Below are 22101 nucleotides of genomic sequence, written 5' to 3'. Positions count from 1 at the left end.
GCCACATCTTGGCTGTTGATTTTTTTTAAAGAGCAGCATCAGGTTCTGCTTGTTAGTTTTAGGCGATAGTGGTGTAAACAAGATGTACCTTTCTGAAAATCAAGAGAAATACTGAAGTAGATTCACCTAAACTACGGGAAAATGTGCCAGACTTATTTATTTTTGTGGATGTACTGTATGAATTTTCAGGGAGATAGGGGTGCAGGGTAGAATAGAACTGTTTGCCCCAGTCACGTACAGAATATGTTTTCAATAAGAACTATTTCACTAATTGATTCTGCTGCGTCAAGGATCAGTAAATTAAAATATTTATTATAAACTAGCCCAAGTGGACCCGTGGGCCCAAACCTCTCCTGCATTGGTCCATCCCCCCTTATCCCCCCCCCTCCTCATAAATGTGATTAATAAAGTGCAAAGTGATTTCAATACTTTATATTTATTCCAATTTGGGCTAATTTAAAACTGCATAATTTACATTGTTCTAGTGGTTCTATAAATCTTCTAATTTCTAAATTACTATTGTTATTCAAATCGCGTAAAGTGTGTATAGTTAGCATGGAGAGACTAACATATTTGATTTAACTGCGCCTAATGACAGAAAACATTAATTCACAAGACTTCTCGATGTGATGTAGGATGTTAACAGGTTATTTGCAAAATCAGCTGTAAATTGGCCCAAGATTTTAATGACAGACAAGCTGGAAATGGGAAGATATTTTCTCCCCAACCTCTCCAATTTTTGTTATTTTCTGCCATCATGAAACATCAGGCAGACATGTATAGAACACATGGTAGAGGCAAACCTTGTTACGAAGCAAATGTAAAAATTATCCAAGGTGTTAAAATACATTTTATTCAGGTTACAGTACAAAATATAAAAATAAACAGCTCGTAACTTTATGACATCATGATTAAGTCAGGATTCCTCATTTCTAGAACTGATATTCAAAGAAAGCCTCAATACTTACAACAATAATCCATTTGCTGTAATGGTCTTTGCAAATCTGAATGGCATACAAGAGCTACAGGGGAAAAAACATTTTGATTGGGCACCAGCACAGCTGAAAAAATGACTCAAGATATTTCCATCTTTTGCTGTAAAGCAGCATTCAAAGCAGCATATTCACTTGGATAAAAGCGTTTGTACGACTCAATTTTTTTCTTGATCTGACGTGGTGTGTCCTGGTAATAGTTCAGGTCATCTCTTGCCATTGCCTAAATTTAAAAAAGTAAAACAGTGCTCAATGGTTTTACATTTAAAGTGATACTGAAGTTGTGATTCAGATCATTTGTACGTTCAAGTTAAAATATACAATCATTGACCAGTGCCGAATGATGTGACGTGAGCTACAGATTCAATAATGTCTAACAGCTAGAGTACAGTATCGATTGCAGATGAGCAAAGTACAGAGGGATCCAAGTGTTTTTGGGAGCAGATTGCAAAAGGGCAAGTGGATAGGAAGGCAAATGCAGACCTCCCAACATTTGATTTTACAAATTCATAATTTTGATGGCCAAAATTCAGAATTTTACATCAAAATTCATAATATGGCGCATAATGCAACATTTCAGCAAAAAAAGATGTACACGCCAAATGCGCATACGCGTTGCGCTACATTCATGTGTGAAAAACGACTATTATTTTCAACAGTCTGTAGTTCTTGGACTACATGTTAGGCCTATCATGAGTATATTCTGCCATTTATAGAAAGGTTATTGAACAGAGATACTTTTTGCAACAGAAAAATTTGTTGTTTTGTTTTCTATTTTGCTTTACCCTTACACCTCCCAATTCTCTTGGTATTGAATAAAAGAACAATGGTCCTAAAAAGTATGACTTATGAAGAGAGAGTTGATATATACGACTCGACTATGCATACGGAAGTACTCGTTGAAGTAAATTCGCACATTAATTGATAATCAGCCCAAAAAGGTGGTAATTGGCTTTTCTATTGTGTTTTATATTTCAACCCCATCTTAATTAATTAATATAGTTATATAATCTTGCACTTAAATTTAATATTTATTCATTACAGTTCCACCATTGATTTTCTGGCATTCTTGGTTCCAGAGCTTTGCTGGTTTATCCAGCTGGCCAAGGAAGATGGCTATGGGGATAGATGTGCTGGCTCCAGCTGGGCAGGAGTTCCAGAGCCCCAAGTTGCAAACTCAACCCACCAATCGGCCATGGAAGTCCCGATGAGGTTGAGATTGGCTGCCTTGCCCAGCCTGGGTGCCACATTTTTAGGGAGACTTCCAGGGCGGGGGGAGGGGGGATTTCTCGTGGAACCCCTATCGACTTCCAGCGGACGAATTGACAAATTGGCCATGGAAGTCCCGATGAGGTCAAAATTGGCTGACTTGCCCAACCTAGGTGCCAAATTTTCGGGGAGACTTCCAGGGCATGGGGGATTTCTTGTGGAATCCCTAGCGACCTCTAGCTGCCGAATTGACAAATTGCAATTACCGACTGCGGAAAAATGCGAGGCAAAATCTGAATGGCAGAAATGAAATAAGAAAGTGGAAACTTTCTGCCAAATTCGGACGGGTTGGGAGGAGTGTAAATGGCGCGTTGACCTTTATTGCAAGAAGGCTTGAGTTTAGGAATGTGCAAATTTTAGTCCCCTTATTTAAAAAGGGATATACTACAAAGAGATTCACTAGGCCATATTATTGGATGAAATGGTTGCCCTATGACAAGTAGTCAAATAAATCAGATGTTGATTCTTTGGAATTTAGAAGAATGAGTGGCAATCTTTTTGAACTAGACACGTTCCCAAGGAGGCATGACAGGATAGATATTCAGTATTTTCCATATGTGGAAGATTCTCAAATCAAGGTTAATAGTTACAAGATTAGAGGACTGTCATTTAAAACCGCAGTGCATAAGAACTCCTCAGAGAACATCTAATCGTTGGATTGTTGGGGCCACATCTTGAGGATGTCATAGAGTGATTCAGTGTGGAAACAGGTCCTTCGGCCCAACTTACCCACACCAGCCAACATGTCCTAGCTACACTAGTCCCACCTGCCTGTGTTTAGTCCATATCGCTCCAAACCTGTCATATCCATGTACCTGTCTAACTTTCTTAAACAATGGAATAGTACCACCCTCAACTCAAACTCACCACCCTTTGTGTGAAAAAGTTACCCCTCAGATTCCTATTAAATCTTTACCCCTTCACCTTAAACTTATGTCCTCTGGTCCTCGATTCACTTACTCTGGGCAAGATACTCTGTGCATCTACCCGATCTATTCTTATGATTTTAAATACTGATATTTAAAAGCAGGTACATTTTTAAAGATTACTAGACGACCCGTGGACCTGTGGGTTGCCGTTATGACACAAGATGAACACGGAAGTATTAGATCAAAATGGCGATGTTTATTTTATGGGGTATGTGTCCGAAATACAGCCAAAACGGTAGACGATAGCGCAACAATTTGAACGAAACAAGATACTGCACACCGCAGGTGAATCGTGAGTAAGGTGCCCCTAAAATTGTTGTGCTATTGTGTACCATTTTGGCTGTATTTCGGGAACATACACAGGTCCAAATCTCTCCTGCGGGCGCAGTAACCCCCGCTGGATATAAACCTCTCCTGCAGGTCCGGCAACCGTCCCCCAACTGATAAAAAAACTCTCCTGCAGGCCTGGCAACCCTCCGTGCAAGCCTCTCCTGCGGGCCCAGCAACCCTCCCCCAACTGACGATCCGTGGACTTGTTGGCAGCCGGGGAGTGTCTCCCGGGACCGTGGGGGAACAGGAAAAGGGAGAGGGAGCCACTCACCTTGGCCCCGGGCAGCCATCGTGGCCGGGGGGGGAGACAGAGACAGAGACACGTTTTATTTTTGTTCAAGAATTCAAAATCAAAAGTGATAATTTTAAATAATGACCTTCTTCCATTGATTTTCCACAATACAGTGAAGGAAAATTTTGAGTTTCAGTGCCAATAGTTTCATGACATTTTGGATTTAACAGGATGCAAAGTTCACATTACGCATCATTCTGTTGGACTAATTATCATAGAAGTCTCAACCATTTATTGTTCTTTCAATTTGAACTCATAAAATAAATCGTTGGGGTAAAAGTAGAATTAATCATCTTTAGAATAATTAATACATCATGTCATTGATATCTTGTACACAACTTTCAAGTTATTGATTGTTACAAGTGAAATCATTCAATGAATAATGGACATGAATGATAATCAATGGCTAATTAAGGGCTGTTCAGTCCTAAAAAAACATGCAAACATTTTTCTAGTATGGTTATCTTACTTTAGCAGGCAACAATGAAAGGAAGATAGACACAAAAAGCTGGAGTAACTCAGCAGGACAGGCAGCATCTTTGGAGAGACGGAGTGGGTAACATTTCGGGTAGAGACCCTTTTAACGTCACCCATTCCTTCTCTCCAGAGATGCTGCCTGTCCCGCTGAGTTACTCCAGCTTTTTGTGTCTATCTTCGGTTTAAACCAGCGTCTGCAGTTCCGTCTTACACAACAATGAAAGGAGAATGACAAGGCCACATTTCCATCTTATCTTTAACATGTAGCAGAACCTACTACCACTTGAAAAAGACAGCTGTTCCATACACAATTTTCTCTCTAATAATTCTGGAATTCAATTAATTTGAAAATGTTCCAAGCATGTGTGATGGAAAACATTGCTAACATTACACCTAAGCAGTCAGAATGCAGTTAATAATGTTTTAAGCGCTAAAGTCATTTGATTTTCAGAGTAATTGTTGTTGAAATAATTTTGCAATGAGATTGCTATATTTTAAAACTAATTGAAAGCTACACAGTAGACAATTTTTTTAAAGTAATGCACTATACTAATTTAGTCAGATTGACTCTGCCTGTTGGAATAATTTTTCAGATGTACAATACCTTATAATTATCCTTATAGGTCTCAACCATATGTCGAACATAGTCAATGAATTCTTTGGATAGAGTGGACATTGTTACTTCTGGGAGGCTTGCCTCTGCCTCTAGCTCTGTAGAGGAGAAAAAATATCAAGTGATTGTACTTCACAAATATTTCATATGGTCAAATGAGCTTGCTTGATGAAAAGTGACTAACAAAACAACTTATTTATTAAATTTACCAATGCGAAAATATAATTTCCATAGATTTTATTCTTGCAATCACAACCACGTCACCTTGAACAACTTGCAAAGGCAAGGCAGATACAAATAAAGTGAATGTTGATGCTGAAGGGATATGGGTGTTTCCGTAAATAAGGGTACCAACCTGTGACATGGTTGGCCAAATTTGAAAGTTATTAAATCAGAATGAAATGTCACAGCATTAAAAATGGGCTTACCTATGATCCTTTTGAGCTAATTTGTGATCAAAATTGACCAGAATTCGAGAAAAAAAAATATTTATAAGACATATGGGACTTACTGATTTCTAAATTCCCTTACAAAATGTCGGCACCTAACCCACCATGAGGTCCGTAATTCACGACAGGGTCATTAAAAAAATATTTAAATTTTTTTTTAAAAATCGCAACGAGTGCAAAAAAAACAATTAGAGCGCTTCTATTGTTTGTTTTTTGAGTTGTGTATGTGTGTGTATATATATATATATGTATTTATTCATAAAATGCTGGAGTAACTCAGCAGGTCAGGCAGCATCTCGGGAGAGAAGGAATGGGTGACGTTTCGGGTCGAGACCCTTCTTCAGTCTGAAGTAGGGTCTTGACCCGAAACGTCACCCATTCCTTCTCTCCCGAGATGCTGCCTGACCTGCTGAGTTACTCCAGCATTTTGTGAATAAATACCTTCGATTTGTACCAGCATCTGCAGTTATCTTCTTATATATACATATATATGCATATGGATATGTATATATATATATATAATATATATGGGGGGAGGGGGGGAACAATAGAATGAGACATCGCTAAAATAGGTGAGCAAACTAGATTTTTATTTCATGATTTTAAGTTCTACTAGACGGGCTTGGACCCGTTGGGTCCAAATCTCTCCTGCAGGTGCGGCAACCCCCGTTGGGTGCAAAGCTCTCCTGCGGGCCCGGCAACTCTCCCCCAACTGACGATCCGTGGACCCATTGCCGGCCGGGTAGTGTCCCCCGGGGCCAAGGGCGGGCGAGGGAGCCACTCACCTCGGCCCGGGGCGGCCAGATTGAGCCGTGGAGCCGTTGGGTCGAAACCTCTCCTGCAGTGGCAGCTCGGCGGCGACGGCCATCTTGTTTGACCCTCTGCCGCCGTGCTGCACCACAGGAGGAAGGTCAGGTGCGGGGGAGGAGCGCATTTATTAAAGTTTACGTTAATTGTTTTTAAAATGTTACAAAACGTGATCAATCGCGACCGCAGCAGAATGGTGAGTAGGGTGGGCCTAAAATTGTTGCACTATCGTGTACCGTTTTGGCTGTATTTCGGGTATGTACAAACTAACAAAGCGACAGACAGACAAGACGAGTGTTTTAGTAATATATATAGATTCATTATTAAGTATTTCAATGGAAATCTTAAACACAAAATGTAAACAATAAAAAAAGAAACAATAAATAAAAAAGATTACTCTGCTTTTAATTCACACATTTAACACATGACCTAATGGACTCTGCTACTCAAGTTCTGCTGCAAAACCCTGAGGCATTAGAAAACCATCCTATCGGCTGACAAATAATAAAAATCATAAGCATAATCAGAATTTGGCTTATATATTATTTAATTGCAAAATTAATGTAATCTTTCTGGTATAAATTAGCCTAAGGATTTGATGAAATCCGGCTTGAAAAATGTCACAAAAAAGGCAAGAAAACAGGGACATATCTGATATTTTTCTTTGTAAAAACAGATTTATTTATTTTTGTTTCATCTCATTATTTTGGCTGTACACCATGATCTATATTACTTAAAATACATGATATGAAACAATGGGAATATTCTGTAAAAAACAGGAAAATAACCTGGACGTTTGGAGACCTTCAGTTTCACTACTGAGTGCTGTATTTACAGAAACACCCATATCTGAAATTAAGAATATCCAAGCATGAAAATTATGATAACTATACAAACCATTAATGACATGTGGGTTAATAACAACTTTTTCTCCAACTATTGAGGCCACTTTCTGAAAAACAAATTAAACCATTCAAAGTTAATTTTATCATAACGCCAATTTAGCAAAATGCTGACTCAAGACTAAAATGTTGCGTCACATTCTTCCTCAATTCTATCCCGTCACACTTTGGTAAAGAAATATTTCAATATATTTTGATGAAACTTATTTTAGACAATAGACAATAGGTGCAGGAGGAGGCCATTCGGCCCTTCGAGCCAGCACCGCCATTCAATGTGATCATGGCTGATCATTCTCAATCAGTACCCCGTTCCTGCCTTCTCCCCATACCCCCTGACTCCGCTATCCTTAAGAGCTCTATCTAGCTCTCTCTTGAATGCATTCAGAGAATTGGCCTCCACTGCCTTCTGAGGCAGAGAATTCCACAGATTCACAACTCTCTGACTGAAAAAGTTTTTCCTCATCTCAGTTCTAAATGGCCTACCCCTTATTCTTAAACTGTGGCCCCTTGTTCTGGACTCCCCCAACATTGGGAACATGTTTCCTGCCTCTAATGTGTCCAACCCCTTAATAATCTTATACGTTTCAATAAGATCTCCTCTCATCCTTCTAAATTCCAGTGTATACAAGGCTAGTCGCTCCAGTCTTTCAACATATGATAGTCCCGCCATTCCGGGAATTAACCTAGTAAACCTACGCTGCACGCCCTCAATAACAAGAATATCCTTCCTCAAATTTGGAGACCAATACTGCACACAGTACTCCAGGTGCGGTCTCACTAGGGCCCTGTACAACTGCAGAAGGACCTCTTTGCTCCTATACTCAACTCCTCTTGTTATGAAGGCCAACATTCCATTGGCTTTCTTCACTGCCTGCTGTACCTGCATGCTTCCTTTCAGTGACTGATGCACTAGGACACCTAGATCTTGTTGTACGTCCCCCGTTCCTAACTTGACATCATTCAGATAATACTCTGCCTTCCTATTCTTACCACCAAAGTGGATAACCTCACACTTATCCACATTAAACTGCATCTGCCATGCATCCGCCTACTCACACAACCTGTCCAAGTCACCCTGCAACCTCATAGCATCTTCCTCACAGTTCACACTACCACCCAGCTTTGTATCATCTGCAAATTTGCTAATGGTACTTTTAATCCCTTCATCCAAGTCATTAATGTATATTGTAAGTAGCTGCGGTCCCAGCACCGAGCCTTGCGGTACCCCACTAGTTACTGCCTGCCATTCTGAAAGGGACCCATTTATCCCCACTCTTTGCTTTCTGTCTGCCAACCAATTTTCTGTCCATGTCAGTACCCTACCTCCAATACCATGTGCTCTAATTTTGCCCACTAATCTCCTATGTGGAACCTTGTCAAAGGCTTTCTGAAAGTCAAGGTACACCACATCCACCGGCTCTCCACTGTCAATTTTCCTAGTTACATCCTCAAACAATTCCAGAAGATTAGTCAAGCATGATTTCCCCTTCGTAAATCCATGCTGACTCGGAACAATCCTGTTACTACTAACCAAATGCTCCGCAATTTCGTCTTTTATAATTGACTCCAGCATCTTCCCCACCACTGATGTCAGACTAACTGGTCTATAATTTCCCGTTTTCTCTCTCCCTCCTTTCTTAAAAAGTGGGACAACATTAGCTGCCCTCCAATCCACAGGAACTGATCCTGTATTCTGTATTTTGCTGCTGTATTCTCAATGTCACCCACTTATTGCCTACTGAAGACCATACATTGCATTCAGAAAGTATTCAGACCCTTCACTTTTTCCACATTTTGCTACGTTACAGCCTTATTTTAAAATGGATTAAAAAAAAATTTTTTATCATCACTCTACACACAATACCCCATAATAAAAAAGTGAAAACAGGTGTTTAGAAATGTTTGCAAATTAAAAAGAAATAACTGAAATATACATTTACATAAGTATTCAGACCCTTTACACAGTACTTTGTTGAGGCACCATTGGAAGCGATTACAGCCTCAAGTCTTGGGTATGACTCAAGCTCGGCACACCTGTATTAGGGTAATTTCTCCCATTCTTCTCTGCAGATCCTCTCAAGCTCTGTCAGGTTGGATGGGGAGCGTCAATGCACAGCTATTTTCAGGTTCCTCCAGAGATATTCGATCGGGTTCAAGTCCAGGCTCTGCCTGGACAACTCAAGGACATTCACAGACATGTCACGAAGCCACTCCTACGTTGTCTTGGCTGTATGCTTAGGGTCATTGTCCTGTTGGAAGGTTAACCTCCGACCCAGTCTGAGGTCCAGAACACTCTGGAGCAGGTTTTCGTCAAGGATCTCTCTGTACTTTGCTTCGTTCATCTTTCCCTCGATCCTGACTAGTCTCCCAGTTCCTGCCGCTAGAAAACATCCCCACAGCATGATGCTGCCACCACCATGCTTCACCGTAGGTATGGTATTGGCCAAGTGATGAGCAGTGCCGTTTGGCATTCAGGTCAAAGAGTTCAATCTTGGTTTCATCAGACCAGAGAATCTTGTTTCTCATGGTCTGAGAGTCCTTTAGGTGCCTTTTGGCAAACTCCAAGCAGGCTGTCATGTGCCTTTTACTGAGGAGTGGCTTCCGTCTGGCCACTTAACCATAAAGGCCTGATTGGTGGAGTGCTGCTGATGTAGTTGTCCTTCTAGAAGCTTCTCCCATCTTCACAGAGGAACTCTGGAGCTCTGTCAAAGTGACCATGGGGTTTTTGGTCACCTCCCTGACCACGGCCCTTCTCCCCCAAATGCTCAGTTTGGCCGGGCTGCCAGCTCTACGAAGAGTCTTGGTGGTTCCAAAGTTCTTCCATTTAAGAATGATGGAGGCCACTGTGCTCTTCGGGACCTGCAATGCTGCAGAAATAGTTTTATACTCTTCCCCAGATCTGTGTCTCGACACAATCCTGTCTCGGAGGTCTACAGCCAATTCCTTTGTCTTCATGGCTTGGTTTTTGCTCTGACATGCACAGTCTACTGTGGGACTTGATAAAGGCAGGTGTGTGCCTTTCCAAATCATGTCCAATCAATCGAATTTACCACTGGTGGACTGCAATCAAGTTGTAGAAACATCTCAAGGATAATCAATGGAAACAGGATGAACCTAAGCTCAATTTTGAGTGTCATAGCAAAGGGTCTGAATACTTATGTAAATGTGATATTTCAGTTATTTCTTTTTAATTACTTTGCAAAAATTTCTAAACACCTGTTTTCGTTTTTTTTATTATGGGGTATTGTGTGTAGATTGATGATAAAAAAAAGAATTTTACGCGTATTGTTTGTTCATTGTTGAAATAATTGTAAAAACTAATAAACAGATTTAAAGAGAAAAAAAAAGAATTTAATCCATTTTAAAATAAGGCTGTAACGTAGCAAAATGTGGAAAAAGTGAAGGGATCTGAATACTTTCTGAATGCACTGCATGCCATGAACATTACAAGATGCAGAGCAACAGGTCAAATATCAATTCATACATCCTCTACACTGACCAAAGAGGAATAATTTCACTAGATAAAAAATATTATCAAGCATTCCACATCACCAACATCTACTGAATATTTTATTATTCTTTGTAGATGGAATAACTGCAAACATAACACGTAGATACGAATGAATGAATGAATGAATGAATGAATGAATGAATGAATAAGTGTATTGGCCAAATATGTGCATATACAAGGAATGTGCCTTGGTGCTCCACTCACAAATTACAACACAAACATATAGTTAACAATTAAGAATAAAGCATAAACATATCAAAACAATAAGGATACAACATTACGGTCTAAACATGTGGGTAAAAATCAATCAGAGCAAAATAGAGACTACAGACTTTGGTTATTGAGTAAAACTACTACTCGTGGAAAAAAAGCTGTTTTTATGTCTGGCTGTGGCTGCATTGACAGTCCGGAGTCGCCTTCCAGAGGGAAGTGCTTCAAAGATTTTATGGCCAGGGTGAGAGGGATCAGAGATGATCATGCCCATTCGCTTCCTGGCCCTTGCAGTGTACAGTTCGTCAATGGGGGGAAGGTTGCACCCAACCTTCTCAGCTGATCGAACGATCCGTTGCAGCCTCCGGATGTCGTGCTTGGTGGCTGAGCCAAACCAGACCATGATGGAGAAGGTGAGGACGGACTCAATGATAGCAGTATAGAATTGGACCATCATTGCCTGTGGCAGATTACAAACTGAAGATGCCAGACTTTTGAGCAGAAAGCAAAGTTTTGGAGGACCTCAACAGGTCACACAACATCTGTTTTGGGAATGGATAGATGATGTTTTGTCCGGTCAGACCCCTTCTTCAGGTTGATTGGAGTGAAGGGAGAAAGCTGGAAAAGACAGGTGGGAGCGGGATAAAGCCTGGCAGTGATAGTGGATGGAGCTGGTAGGGGTTGGGGGGTGATGGACAGATGGGTGGATTATGTTGCAAAGGCCAGAGATGAAAAGGAGACAAAATAGTGTCCGACAAAGAAAGAGGAGGAGGAATGGAATGCCAGAGGGTGGGATATGGGGGAAGTGGAAAGAGGGAGGATCTCGACCTGATTTATTTGCATTACAAGAAAATCTGTAAGATTTTGATATTAATATGAAACTCCAGTAGCACATACCTTGACTTTCTGAATGGGAAGTGTGCGGTTTGGATCAGAAGCCAAACCCATTTCAGCTAGATTTTGAGCAACTGATTTTTTGTTGTTCCACGCTTTTCTTATCTGTGCACTTTAAAAAACAAAATTAGTATTCAATTCAACTTTATTGCTAAGTTAAACTTTCTTCTAAACTCATCATCTGTAAAACACTGGAAACATATTTGTGACCACCCCCACAGAATACAGTACCTCTTGTTGTAACAAAAATATTTAACTTTATAAAACAAGCTCCATTCTTAAGTACAGAAAGTACCCCACTTCTCAAATTTAAAGAACAAATTGAAAATCAAAATTATAAAGGTGCTGGAATAAAGACGAAATGCTGGACATGTTCATCAGGTGCAATCAGATCCATTCATCTCTGCGCAAATGAACGAGCGTTTATCAGCACTTAAAACAAAAAAGTTTTCAAATAACTTAACATACAAAATATGGCGGTGGGGGGGTGGGGGGGAGCAAAATAAGGGAAACTTGACAGTGCAGACAGTGATAGTGCATGATAGAAGAGGTTAAATAAACTAAAGGCTGGGTGTACCAGAAGAGGTGCAGATAGCAATAGAATTTTAATCATACATTGTTACAGTCAACTATTCATATTTTGCAAAGAAATGGCAGTTTTCCACAATACACATGCAATACAAAAGTGTTGAACTTCCTAGCCACTCTTCAACCATCTTTTCTGAAATGTGTACCAAAGCTGGTCTCCTCATGTTAAGTTAAGTTGCAACAATTGCACTGGAAAAACCACTTAAATGACTCATACCCACGCATCTACACTCACTTGAAGGGGAACAATGTAAAAGCAAAGAACTGCAGATTCTGATTAATACTCAAAGGGACACATAGTGCTGAAGTAACTCAGCAGGTCAGGCAGCATCCCTACAGAACATGGATAAGTGATGTTTCAGGTCAAGATCCTTCTTCAGACTACATTTCAGGTAGAGACCCTTCTTCAGGCTGAAGAAGAGTCTGGACCCAAAACATCATCGATTCCTGTTCTCCAGGGACGTTGCCCGATTTGCTGAGTTACTCATAATATTGATTACACAAAAGTAATGAATCACCATATTAAAACAAAACGGATTCATTAATGTTCTTCAGTGGAAAAATTTGCCATGCTAATTGGAAAGGCATATGTGATTTGAGGGAGCAGCCATGTGGGTGATCCTTATATTGCCTCTGAAATGCCCCAGAAAGCAACTCGGTTGGATCATAAATACCACGTTGGAACTGAAAACCCCCCAGGAATGTCATCCAGCTATGGTGGAGAAAATGGATTCAAATACCACAAGGTCCCCACCACAGTTGTCCTTACATTACAGTTTCCCCTCACAAACACACGGTGACTGATATTCAAATATGAAGAACTGTCCCGCAGGCAGCTCAGGCAATTGCCCGACAGTAAGCACTCCAACAATCATCTATCTACCTTATTGGTGACCCTGGGACCATCTTTGATCGGACTTTACATTAAACATTATTCCCTTGTATCTGTACACTCGATTGTAATCGTATATTGTATTTCTGCTGACTGGTTAGCACGCAATAAAACTTTTTCATTGCACCTCGGTGCACGTGACAATAAACTAGACTAATCATCCACATGGACAACGTGCTCGACTCTTCTACAGGAATATAATGTCGAGTTTGTTCTAATCCACAGCCAGGACGTACAGGTTGTAGCAATGGTGCAAAGAGCAGAGGGAGTAAGCTGCAATCTCTCCGTTCCCACCTGCCCCCCCCCGCGGACTTGCATCGCACAAACTAACAGCAACCACGCTCACCACTCGATCCGGGGCGCAGCCTTCTTCGCCATCTTCCGCTTCAGCTTTTTCCGATTCGTCTGGTAGTCGAACTTCTTCTTCCTGTTTTTACCTTTTGCTTTCGGCATCTTGCAGCGGTTTTCCCAGACGAGCGACAAGACAGTCCGACCGACTGGGCCTTGGCTTCGCTGCTCCCACCCCCAGCAACCGGCGCGGCCTCTCACCCCCGACCTCCAACCGGCGTGGGCGGGTCGAGCCGCGGTTAACTTGTGAATAATTTACAACACAAATCGGATTTACACCACCCTTTTACAATGCATAGCGACTAATGCACCGATTATGATTTTGTTGTGGTGCCCGGTAGTTATATAAATGGTGTGAGCCCGCCCCCCCCGAGGTATGACTGGCAATTTGAAGGCCGCTCGGCGCCGCTTCCCGCCCCCTGCTCCCCGGGAGGCGACGGACCATGTCGAAGCCGGTGTCCTTGGCCTCAGCGCTCGACCTGTCGAAGCCACCCGCCATCGAGGGTTTTATCCCTCTGCCCAAGCACAGAGAGGAAGGATTTCAGGACAAATTAATCAGGAAAACGAAGGAGAATCCGTTCGTGCCAATCGGTGAGACTTCGTCGTCGTCGTCGTCCCCCGTCCCCCCATCCCCATAACTTCTTCCTCCTTTTGAGACACAGGCAGGAACTGCAGATGCTGGAATGTTGTGCAAAATGCTAAGGACTTGGAGGACAGCGAGATTTGTGTGGAGAATACACATATGCTCGGGATTGTTTGTGATTGAGGAGGTGGGGGTGCCAAGGCTCTAAGAGAGCATTCAGGTGCTTTAAGTCCCCAGGCAGGGCCTGATGAGATCTATCCCAGGATATTGAAAGAGGCAAGACGGGATATTGCGGTGGTCTTCACGGGGATCTTTGTTTCTCTCTATCCACGGGCGAGGTCCCAGAGCACTGGAGAGTGGCCAATGTGGTTTTAGAAGGAAAGTGGAGAGAATTCAGGGAACTATAGGCCAGTGAGTGAGCTTCACATCACTGGTTGGGAAACTGTTAGAGAATTCTTCGAGGTAGGATTTACTTCCATTTGGAAGACAATGGGCTAATTAGGGATAGCCAGCATGATTTTGTGCGTGTGTAGGAAGGAACTGCAGATGCTGGTTTGATGCAAAGATAGACACGAAAAGCTGCAGTAACAGCGAGACTGGAGAGAAGGAATGGTTATTTATTCACAAAATGCTGGAGTAACTCAGCAGGTCAGGCAGCATATCGGGAGAGAAGGAATGGGTGACGTTTCGGGTTGAGACCCTTCTTCAGACTGAATTAGTATAAGAAGATAACTGCAGATGCTGGTACAAATCGAAGGTATTCACAAAATGCTGGAGTAACTCAGCAGGTCAGGCAGCATCTCGGGAGAGAAGGAATGGGTGACGTTTCGGGTCGAACCCCTTCTTCCTCGGGGATCTAGTTTGTCATCTACAACTGAATGGGACACTGTTCACTTATGCAATTCCTGTGAAATAAAACCTAAAATGCTCCTTGACAATAGGGGGAATGCATGGCAGGCGAGGTCACGACCCCTGACCCGTACTGTTATAATAATAATAGTACATTACATTTATATAGCGCTTTTCATATACTCAAAGACGCTTTACAGGGATTTAGAGAACATAGGGAAGTGAATAAATAGATAAATAAGTAAACGAACAGAGAAAGGAGACAGAAGGTGGGGTGACCTTCAGTGGTTGAAGGCAGTACTGAATAGGTGAGACTTCAGTGATGTTTTGAATGTGGTGAGTGTGGAGGAGTCTCTGACGGTTTGAGGTAGTGAGTTCCATAGGGTGGGAGCAGCGATGGAGAAAGCCATGTCCCCCCAGGATCTGAGTTTGGTCCGGATGTGGGGGGATAGGAGATTGGCAGTAGCAGAGCGGAGGGTGCAGGTGGGAGTGTGCCTGTGGAGGAGGTCGGTCAGGTAGGATGGGGCCAGGTTTTGGAGGGCTTTGTAGGTCATGAGGAGGATTTTGTACTGGATTCTCTGGGGGATGGGGAGCCAGTGGAGTTTGTAAAGGACGGGGGTGATATGGTCACGGATCGGGGTGTGGGTGAGCAGACGGGCAGCGGAGTTTTGAATGTATTGAAGTTTACTGATGATTTTTGAGGGTGCGCCATAGAGGAAGGAGGCTGTTGCAGTAGTCCAGACGGGAGGTGATGAAGGCGTGGATGAGGGTTTCTGCAGCTGTGGAGGAGAGGCATGGACGGAGACGGGCAATGTTTTTGAGGTGGAAGAAGGCTGTCTTTGTGATGTGTTTGTCGAAGGAGAGGGTTTGATCAAAGATGATACCAAGATTCCGGATGTGAGGGGAGGTGGATACTGGGAGACCATCAATATTGAGGATGGAGTTTTGGGTGGATTTGGTGAGCGTTTTTGGACCAATGATGATGATTTCAGATTTGTTGCAGTTGAGTTTGAGGAAATTTGATTGAAGCCAAGATTTTATTTCAGTGATGCAGTTTGTCAGTGTAGAGTGTGTGGTGGTGGAGATTGACATGGTGGAGATGAGGAGCTGGATATCATCGGCGAAGCAGTGGAAGTTGAGACCATGACGGCGGATTAATTGACCAAGGGGGAACAGGTAGAGGATGAAGAGGAGGGGGCCAAGGACTGAGCCTTGGGGGACACCTTGGGGGAGGGGAGCGGTGGGGGATTTACAGTTGTTAATGGAGATGAACTGGTGCCTGTCAGAGAGGTAAGATTTGAACCAGGATAGGACTGTGCCGGTGATGTTAAAGGAGGTTTCAAGTCGGGTGAGGAGAATGGAGTGATTTATGGTGTCAAAACGTTGCCACCCAACGCCTTCTGGGGGGCAAGCTATGTACTGCACGCAATCACTATGGCTTTCCTCTTTGCTTAGTCTGTTTTTCTATTTTATGTTTGGAACGACTTCTGTTGTGGAACAATTCGTCAGACCTAATTTGAGAGGGTGTTGCAGTTGAATGTTGCAGCTGCACTTTGCTGCTCGGCTTCCCCCGTCTTCTCCCATCAGCGCGTCTCCGGCTCCCTCCCAGTGTCCGGACACCTCTCCCCATTCCGGCACTCCTCATTCCTCCAGTCCCTGCTTGCGCGCCTCCTCCTGCGGCTCTTCGGCCGCTCGCCGCTCCTGCAGTCCTTCTCCCTGCTCGCCCCGGCTCCGTTTCCACTTGGCCGGCGCTCAACACCTTGTGGCTCGGGCCACCGAACAGAGCCGTGGCCTGCTCCTCCGCCTAATACCTCGGCTCCCAGCGTCTGTCCCAGCACTCGCTGCTGCTCGGCCTCTGCTGCTGATCGGCCTCTCCCCGGTCCTCTTCGGGCTCGACATTTGGTTCCTCCTCCAAGGCCATCAGGCACGGCCTGGGCCCTTCGCCCTCAGGCAGGTTGCCGACCTCCAGCGCTCGCTGTTTCTGCCCCTGCAGACCCCTCGGCTCGGGTTCTTCCCGTTGCTCCTCTCCCAGCTCGCTCAACCCCGTCCTTTCCTCCTCCTCTTCTCCCCCCGCCAGCCGGTCGGTGGTCCCCTGCTTCTCGGCTTTGCTCTCCTGCCTCCCTTCTCCCGCCGGCTGGCCAGACTTCTTCCCAGCTGCTTCTTGCATCCGCAGGCTTGGCAGCCCTTCCCCTGGTTCCTCTTCCCCCGCAGGATCCTCCAGCTTCTCCATTTTTTTACAGCACAAAAATTGACCATTTTGGCGGTTTTTTTTCAAGATAAGAATGTGTTACTAGTGTATGCCGGAAGCTGTCATGTCCTCCAGATGGCTTGAGCGACTCCGTGCCTTTTGACCTTGCGTGCATTCCCCCTATAGTTGTGTCAAATCATTTTTCTTCTTTTGTAGGAATGCTGGGTACAGCAGGTGCCCTTACGTATGGCTTGATCGCTTTTAAACAAGGCAAGACCCGGCAATCTCAGCTGTTAATGCGAACACGTATCTTTGCCCAAGGTTTCACTGTCTTTGCTATCCTGTTGGGTGTGGTAGCTGCTGCAATGAAGCGCAAGGAAAAGTGAACTTCCACTCTGAACAGAATCAACCAGAAATGGAACATTCCAATTGTTGGAAAATTGTATTCTGACATTTGAAATGTATGATTGTAATTCACCATAAAATCATTAAAAATGATCACTAGAAAGTTTAATGATTTCCAGAAGAAAATATGACTCCAATGCAAGTGTATTTCCTGCATTATTATTCCAAAGTTATATGGTAAAATAAGTTGTTTGTAAAAAAGAGTTCTCAGGCAAGCCACGTTTAAACCCTGTTTCACATTTATCAAGAATCTAGAGTGTTTTATTGTCATATGTCCCAGATAGAATGATGAAATTCTTACTTGCAGTATCTAATGTTCGCCAGTCCCACAGCTTAATTATATTCATGCTCTATACAATCCAGGCCATTCTTCAAGTAGGCAATAATATTGTTTCATAATTGTTAATCACCATCTACTATTTGATTCGCTGTATTTTCAATTTTGTTTTCTCAGCAGCAGTGTACATCATGATTAAATACTGACATTTAAAAACCTGAATTATATTAGGAAGTATGTGATCAAAACAAGTGCTAAATTAAAGCATTTAAGTTTGAGCAAAGTCAAAATACCAGTATCTACCAAAATAACATAGCAGATCTTAGCAAATAGCATTTGCTTCCTTTACCTGAAATAGAGACTTTACTGAATTTTCCATACATTTTATCTGCAGTGTAATAAACCGTCATTTAAAATTTACTGTCTTGCACGTGTTGTGACAGTAAATTGACCAACATACAAGGCTTGAGGATTGGCTATGAATATAATTAGGGAGAACATAAGTTTAAATTATTCAATTGTATTTGATCTAAAAAAACAGCATTATCTGAATGTAACATTAGGCAATAGCTTTTCATCCCAGACTCTGCCGAGGATCAAATAAAGAAGACGTAGCAATCATGTCATTTAACTTTTGCATGCCTTTTACAAGTCAAACTACTTGCTGCTTTGAAACATTTCATTGAAAGTCTGGAAATTATTGTCTTATTCCTAACTATCCTTGAAGGAGATGGTAAGCTGTCTTTAATGGCTGCAGTCCATCAAGTAAAAGGTACTTGTTTGTATGCAATTAAGTTCAACTGATACAGAAATAGTAATAATCAAATTTCCAAAGCCAGACACCATTAAGTGACAAAAACCATGGGTGTGGGAATTGTTGTTGCAATATTTTTGGTGAATTGCTGCGATCCCGGTGAAGCGAGACAAAAGGCTGGAATCTTGAGCAAAAAGCAAAGTGCTGAAGGAAATCAGCAGCGCAGGCAGCATTTATGGAGGGAATGACCTTTACTACTAACTTCCATTCTATAACCTTTGTGTTTGTTGGACTGAATATTCCCTGTTCCAAGTGTACCGCGGTACTATTCCCCAAGTCATTAGTTTTCTTAATGTCCATATTAACTTCCTTGAAGGCATAACTTCCACTATGTCTTCAAATTCACTTGAACTATACTGATAGACTTATCAATTTGGATGTTTGCACATTGCTCTTGCAAGGATGCAATTTCTTGTGCTCAATTTCCTTCTGTTTTGTGCAGACATGGCTCAGCCCTGTTATACGTGACTGTGCCATTCCAATCTCCTTTCGCCAGATGGACCACATGGTGGCTTTGGGCAAGGTTAGAGATGGAGGGATTCACTTCCTAATCAATGCCTCGGTGCTCAGATGTGGCAGTCCTGGCGAGCTTGTGCTCCCCGAATCTGGAATATCTTGACTAGTTCTCTTCTGTATTTACCGAGAAGATAGTAGGATGGAGGAACTTGGGGCAGTCATTGGAAGTGTCTTGAGAGCAGTCAGTGTTACCGTCAAAGTACTGAAGGTACTATCATGTATGAAGGTAGACAAATCTCCTGGGCCTGATCAGATATATCCGAGGACATTGTGGGAAACTAGAGGGGAAATTGCATGAGCCCTGGTTGAAATTTACAAGTCATCCTTAAATACAGGAGAGGTGCCGGAAGACTGGAGGGTGGCAAATCTGCCTCTTTTCAAGAGGGGCTGCAGGGAAAAATAGGCCAGTGAGCTTAACAACTGTAGTTAGTAAGTTACTAGAGAGTATTCTGAGGGATAGGTGAAACAGGCATTTGGATGGGCAAGGGCCAATTAGGGATAGTCAGCATGGCTTTGTATGTGGGAGGTCGTGTCTCACAAATCTGATTGAGTTTTTTGAAGACGTGACCAAAAAGGTGATGAGAGCAGAGCTGTGGATGTTGTGTACATGGATTTCAGTAAGGCATTCGACAAAGTTCTGCATGGTAGGCTGTTCTGGCAGGTTAGATCGCATGGGATCCGAGGAGAGATAGCTGAATGGATAGCAAATTGGCTTCATGGAAGGAAGCAGAGGGTGATGGTGGAAGGTTGCTTCTCGGACTGGAGGCCTGTGACTAGCGGTGTGCGCTGCGCCCATTACGGTTTGTCATCTCCATCAATGATCTGGATGAGAACATACTGGGCAAGATTAGCAAGTTTACCGATGATACAAAGGTGGGTGGTTTTGCAGATAGTGAAGATGGCTGTGAAAGATTGCAGCAGGATTGGCCAGATGGGTGAGGAATGGTTGATTGAATTTAATAGAGAAATATAAGGTGTTGCATTTTGGGATGTCTAACGTTAGTGAGACCGCATTTAGAGTATTGTGTTCAGTTCTGGGCAACATGTTATAGGAAAGATATTGTCAAGCTTAAGGTTCAGAGAAGATTTACAGGATGTTGCCAGGACTAGAGGGTCTGAGCTATAGGGAAAGGTTGAGTAGGTTGGGTCTCTATCCCTTGGAGCACAGGAGGATGAGGTGAGCTTGTAGAGGTGTAAAATCATGCGAGGAATAGATCGGGTAGATGTGCAGAATTTCTTGCCCAGAGTAGGGGAATCGAGGACCAGAGGTTCAAGGTGAAGGGGAAAAGATTTAATAGGAATTGGAGGGATAACTTTTTCACACTAAGGGTGATGGGTGTATGGAACAAGATGCCACAGGAGGTAGTTGAGGCTGAGACTATCCCAACGTTTAAGAAACCGACAGGTATATGGATAGGACAAGTTTGGAGATATGGCCCAATCTTGTAAACTAGCTCCATGTCATGAGAATTGCTTGGTGTTTTGTCAGTATTTATGTTGAAATGAATTAGGTCATAGCATACCCCTTGAAATGCTAATACAAATTGAGAAATGTTTTTTTATTGCCAAACCAAAATAAATTGAAGACTTCCAATATTAAATATCGTAGTATTCAACACTGCAATATAATTATACTATATAAAAACAAACAAATATGAAGTTGCTTCGCTATCCCTCAAAGTGAAAATTAAAACATTTGTTCAATTAGAAAATCTTAAATGTCAGCATCAATTTGCGCAATAACTACAGCTTCACTTTAAAATTGATGCCTGATTTTGTGATAACAGAACGCTAGAATTGTGTCAGGTTTCAAATGTGGATGGTGAAACAGCTAGATAAAACAGGTATTAACTGCACTACACCCTGTACGCTAGATTAACATGTTGCTACACCCGATTCCTCTAAATGTCAAGACACATTTTGAACCAGCTACACCCACCATGATTGGTGAGAATTTAACCTGGGATTTTAAACAGAATACTGATACTTTCAAATAATTTTCCTCTGCACTAAATTCATTCTGAATAGCAACAAAGTTTGTTGACAGATGTGGCCTTCTTTCAATAATTGCATATTAGGCTGCAATAACCAGAAAAATTCTCACTCTTCACAATGCATCTCTTCCCCGGTAGCAGGTCGTGATTACTAAAGGGACTTTGCTGATCCTATCATCTTTTTAATCAATGAAAGCCACCAGCTTGTCACATGCCCTGTCTTGTGTACATTGTGGGAAAATTTGCCAGGAGCATTCTAAACGTTACTTCAGCTTGCTTAGCAATCCAAATAATAGAAATCTCCACCATAAAGCAACCTTGTACTGAAAAACATGAATTTGCACAAAACTATTTTTTACTATACTATTTGATGGTGGAGCACTTGATTGGAACCTTTGAAGAATGAGCAGATCTGCACAAGGATCTAGGCCCATATTTTAATAACACAAGAATATGGAAACACCAGGTAAGCCTTTATTTCAAGCCTGTACCCTTATTTGTGCTCAGGTCCATATCTTCATCTTTGCTTCACATATTTTTTGGTTACAGAAAATCAGTGACAACCTAGCACAGACTGCTGGTTGGCAAATTCAAAAATCCCACCACACTTCATATTTTCCAAAACTTAATTCTTGACAGGTTTTGCTGTTATAAAAACACTTAAACACTATAAGCAGCAACAAAAAAAAATCCTCCCACCAGCTGCCCCATCAGTTCCCATTAATAACATGAACTGTAATAGCAAACCAAATTTATGGGAAAATAGTTCACATGATCTCAATTTCCCTTTCAGTTTTCAGAAAATATATTCTACAAGTTCACTTTCAATGCATGGTCTTTTGAGAGCACAGTAATGGAATGACCTCAAGAGATCACATCTACAATGAGTGAAAATGGAAAGAATTAAAAATCAGTCTGGAAGTGAAAAACGTCAAGTTACGATCAAGACTAACCCATTGTAAATTTAAGGAT

At 42.3% G+C, this 22101-nt stretch overlaps 2 protein-coding genes across 2 annotated transcripts; one reads left to right on the top strand and one right to left on the bottom strand.

The window, feature by feature from the left end:
• Positions 1 to 674: 674 nt before the first annotated feature.
• nop16 (NOP16 nucleolar protein homolog (yeast)) lies at positions 675 to 13721 on the bottom strand. The gene is made up of 5 exons (XM_078411541.1): positions 13502 to 13721; positions 11679 to 11787; positions 7056 to 7110; positions 4894 to 5000; positions 675 to 1215 (listed from the first exon to the last, which is right to left on the bottom strand). Exons 1-5 carry the CDS (start codon positions 13606 to 13608, stop codon positions 1075 to 1077), a joined length of 519 nt encoding a protein of 172 aa, XP_078267667.1. The 5' UTR covers positions 13609 to 13721; the 3' UTR covers positions 675 to 1074.
• A 19-nt stretch (positions 13722 to 13740) lies between these two features.
• higd2a (HIG1 hypoxia inducible domain family, member 2A) lies at positions 13741 to 17637 on the top strand. The gene is made up of 2 exons (XM_078411542.1): positions 13741 to 14094; positions 17340 to 17637. The coding sequence occupies exons 1-2, from the start codon at positions 13947 to 13949 to the stop codon at positions 17507 to 17509; spliced, it is 318 nt and encodes a 105-aa protein (XP_078267668.1). The 5' UTR covers positions 13741 to 13946; the 3' UTR covers positions 17510 to 17637.
• The last annotated feature ends 4464 nt before the right edge of the window (positions 17638 to 22101 follow it).

The sequence above is a fragment of the Rhinoraja longicauda genome, chromosome 14, assembly GCF_053455715.1.
Source record: "Rhinoraja longicauda isolate Sanriku21f chromosome 14, sRhiLon1.1, whole genome shotgun sequence".
Taxonomy (NCBI): Eukaryota; Metazoa; Chordata; class Chondrichthyes; order Rajiformes; family Arhynchobatidae; genus Rhinoraja; species Rhinoraja longicauda.
This window is presented reverse-complemented; position numbering and strand designations above follow the sequence as displayed.

Coding starts and splice junctions, on each gene's coding strand:
- nop16 (XM_078411541.1), bottom strand. CDS start 13,608: ATGCCGAAAGCAAAAGGTAAAAACAGGAAGAAGAAGTTCGACTACCAG. Junction 7,111..11,678: donor TTCCCATTCAGAAAGTCAAG/GTATGTGCTACT, acceptor TTTGTTTTTCAG/AAAGTGGCCTCAATAGTTGG. Junction 1,216..4,893: donor CCTATAAGGATAATTATAAG/GTATTGTACATC, acceptor TTTTAAATTTAG/GCAATGGCAAGAGATGACCT.
- higd2a (XM_078411542.1), top strand. CDS start 13,947: ATGTCGAAGCCGGTGTCCTTGGCCTCAGCGCTCGACCTGTCGAAGCCA. Junction 14,095..17,339: donor GAATCCGTTCGTGCCAATCG/GTGAGACTTCGT, acceptor CTTCTTTTGTAG/GAATGCTGGGTACAGCAGGT.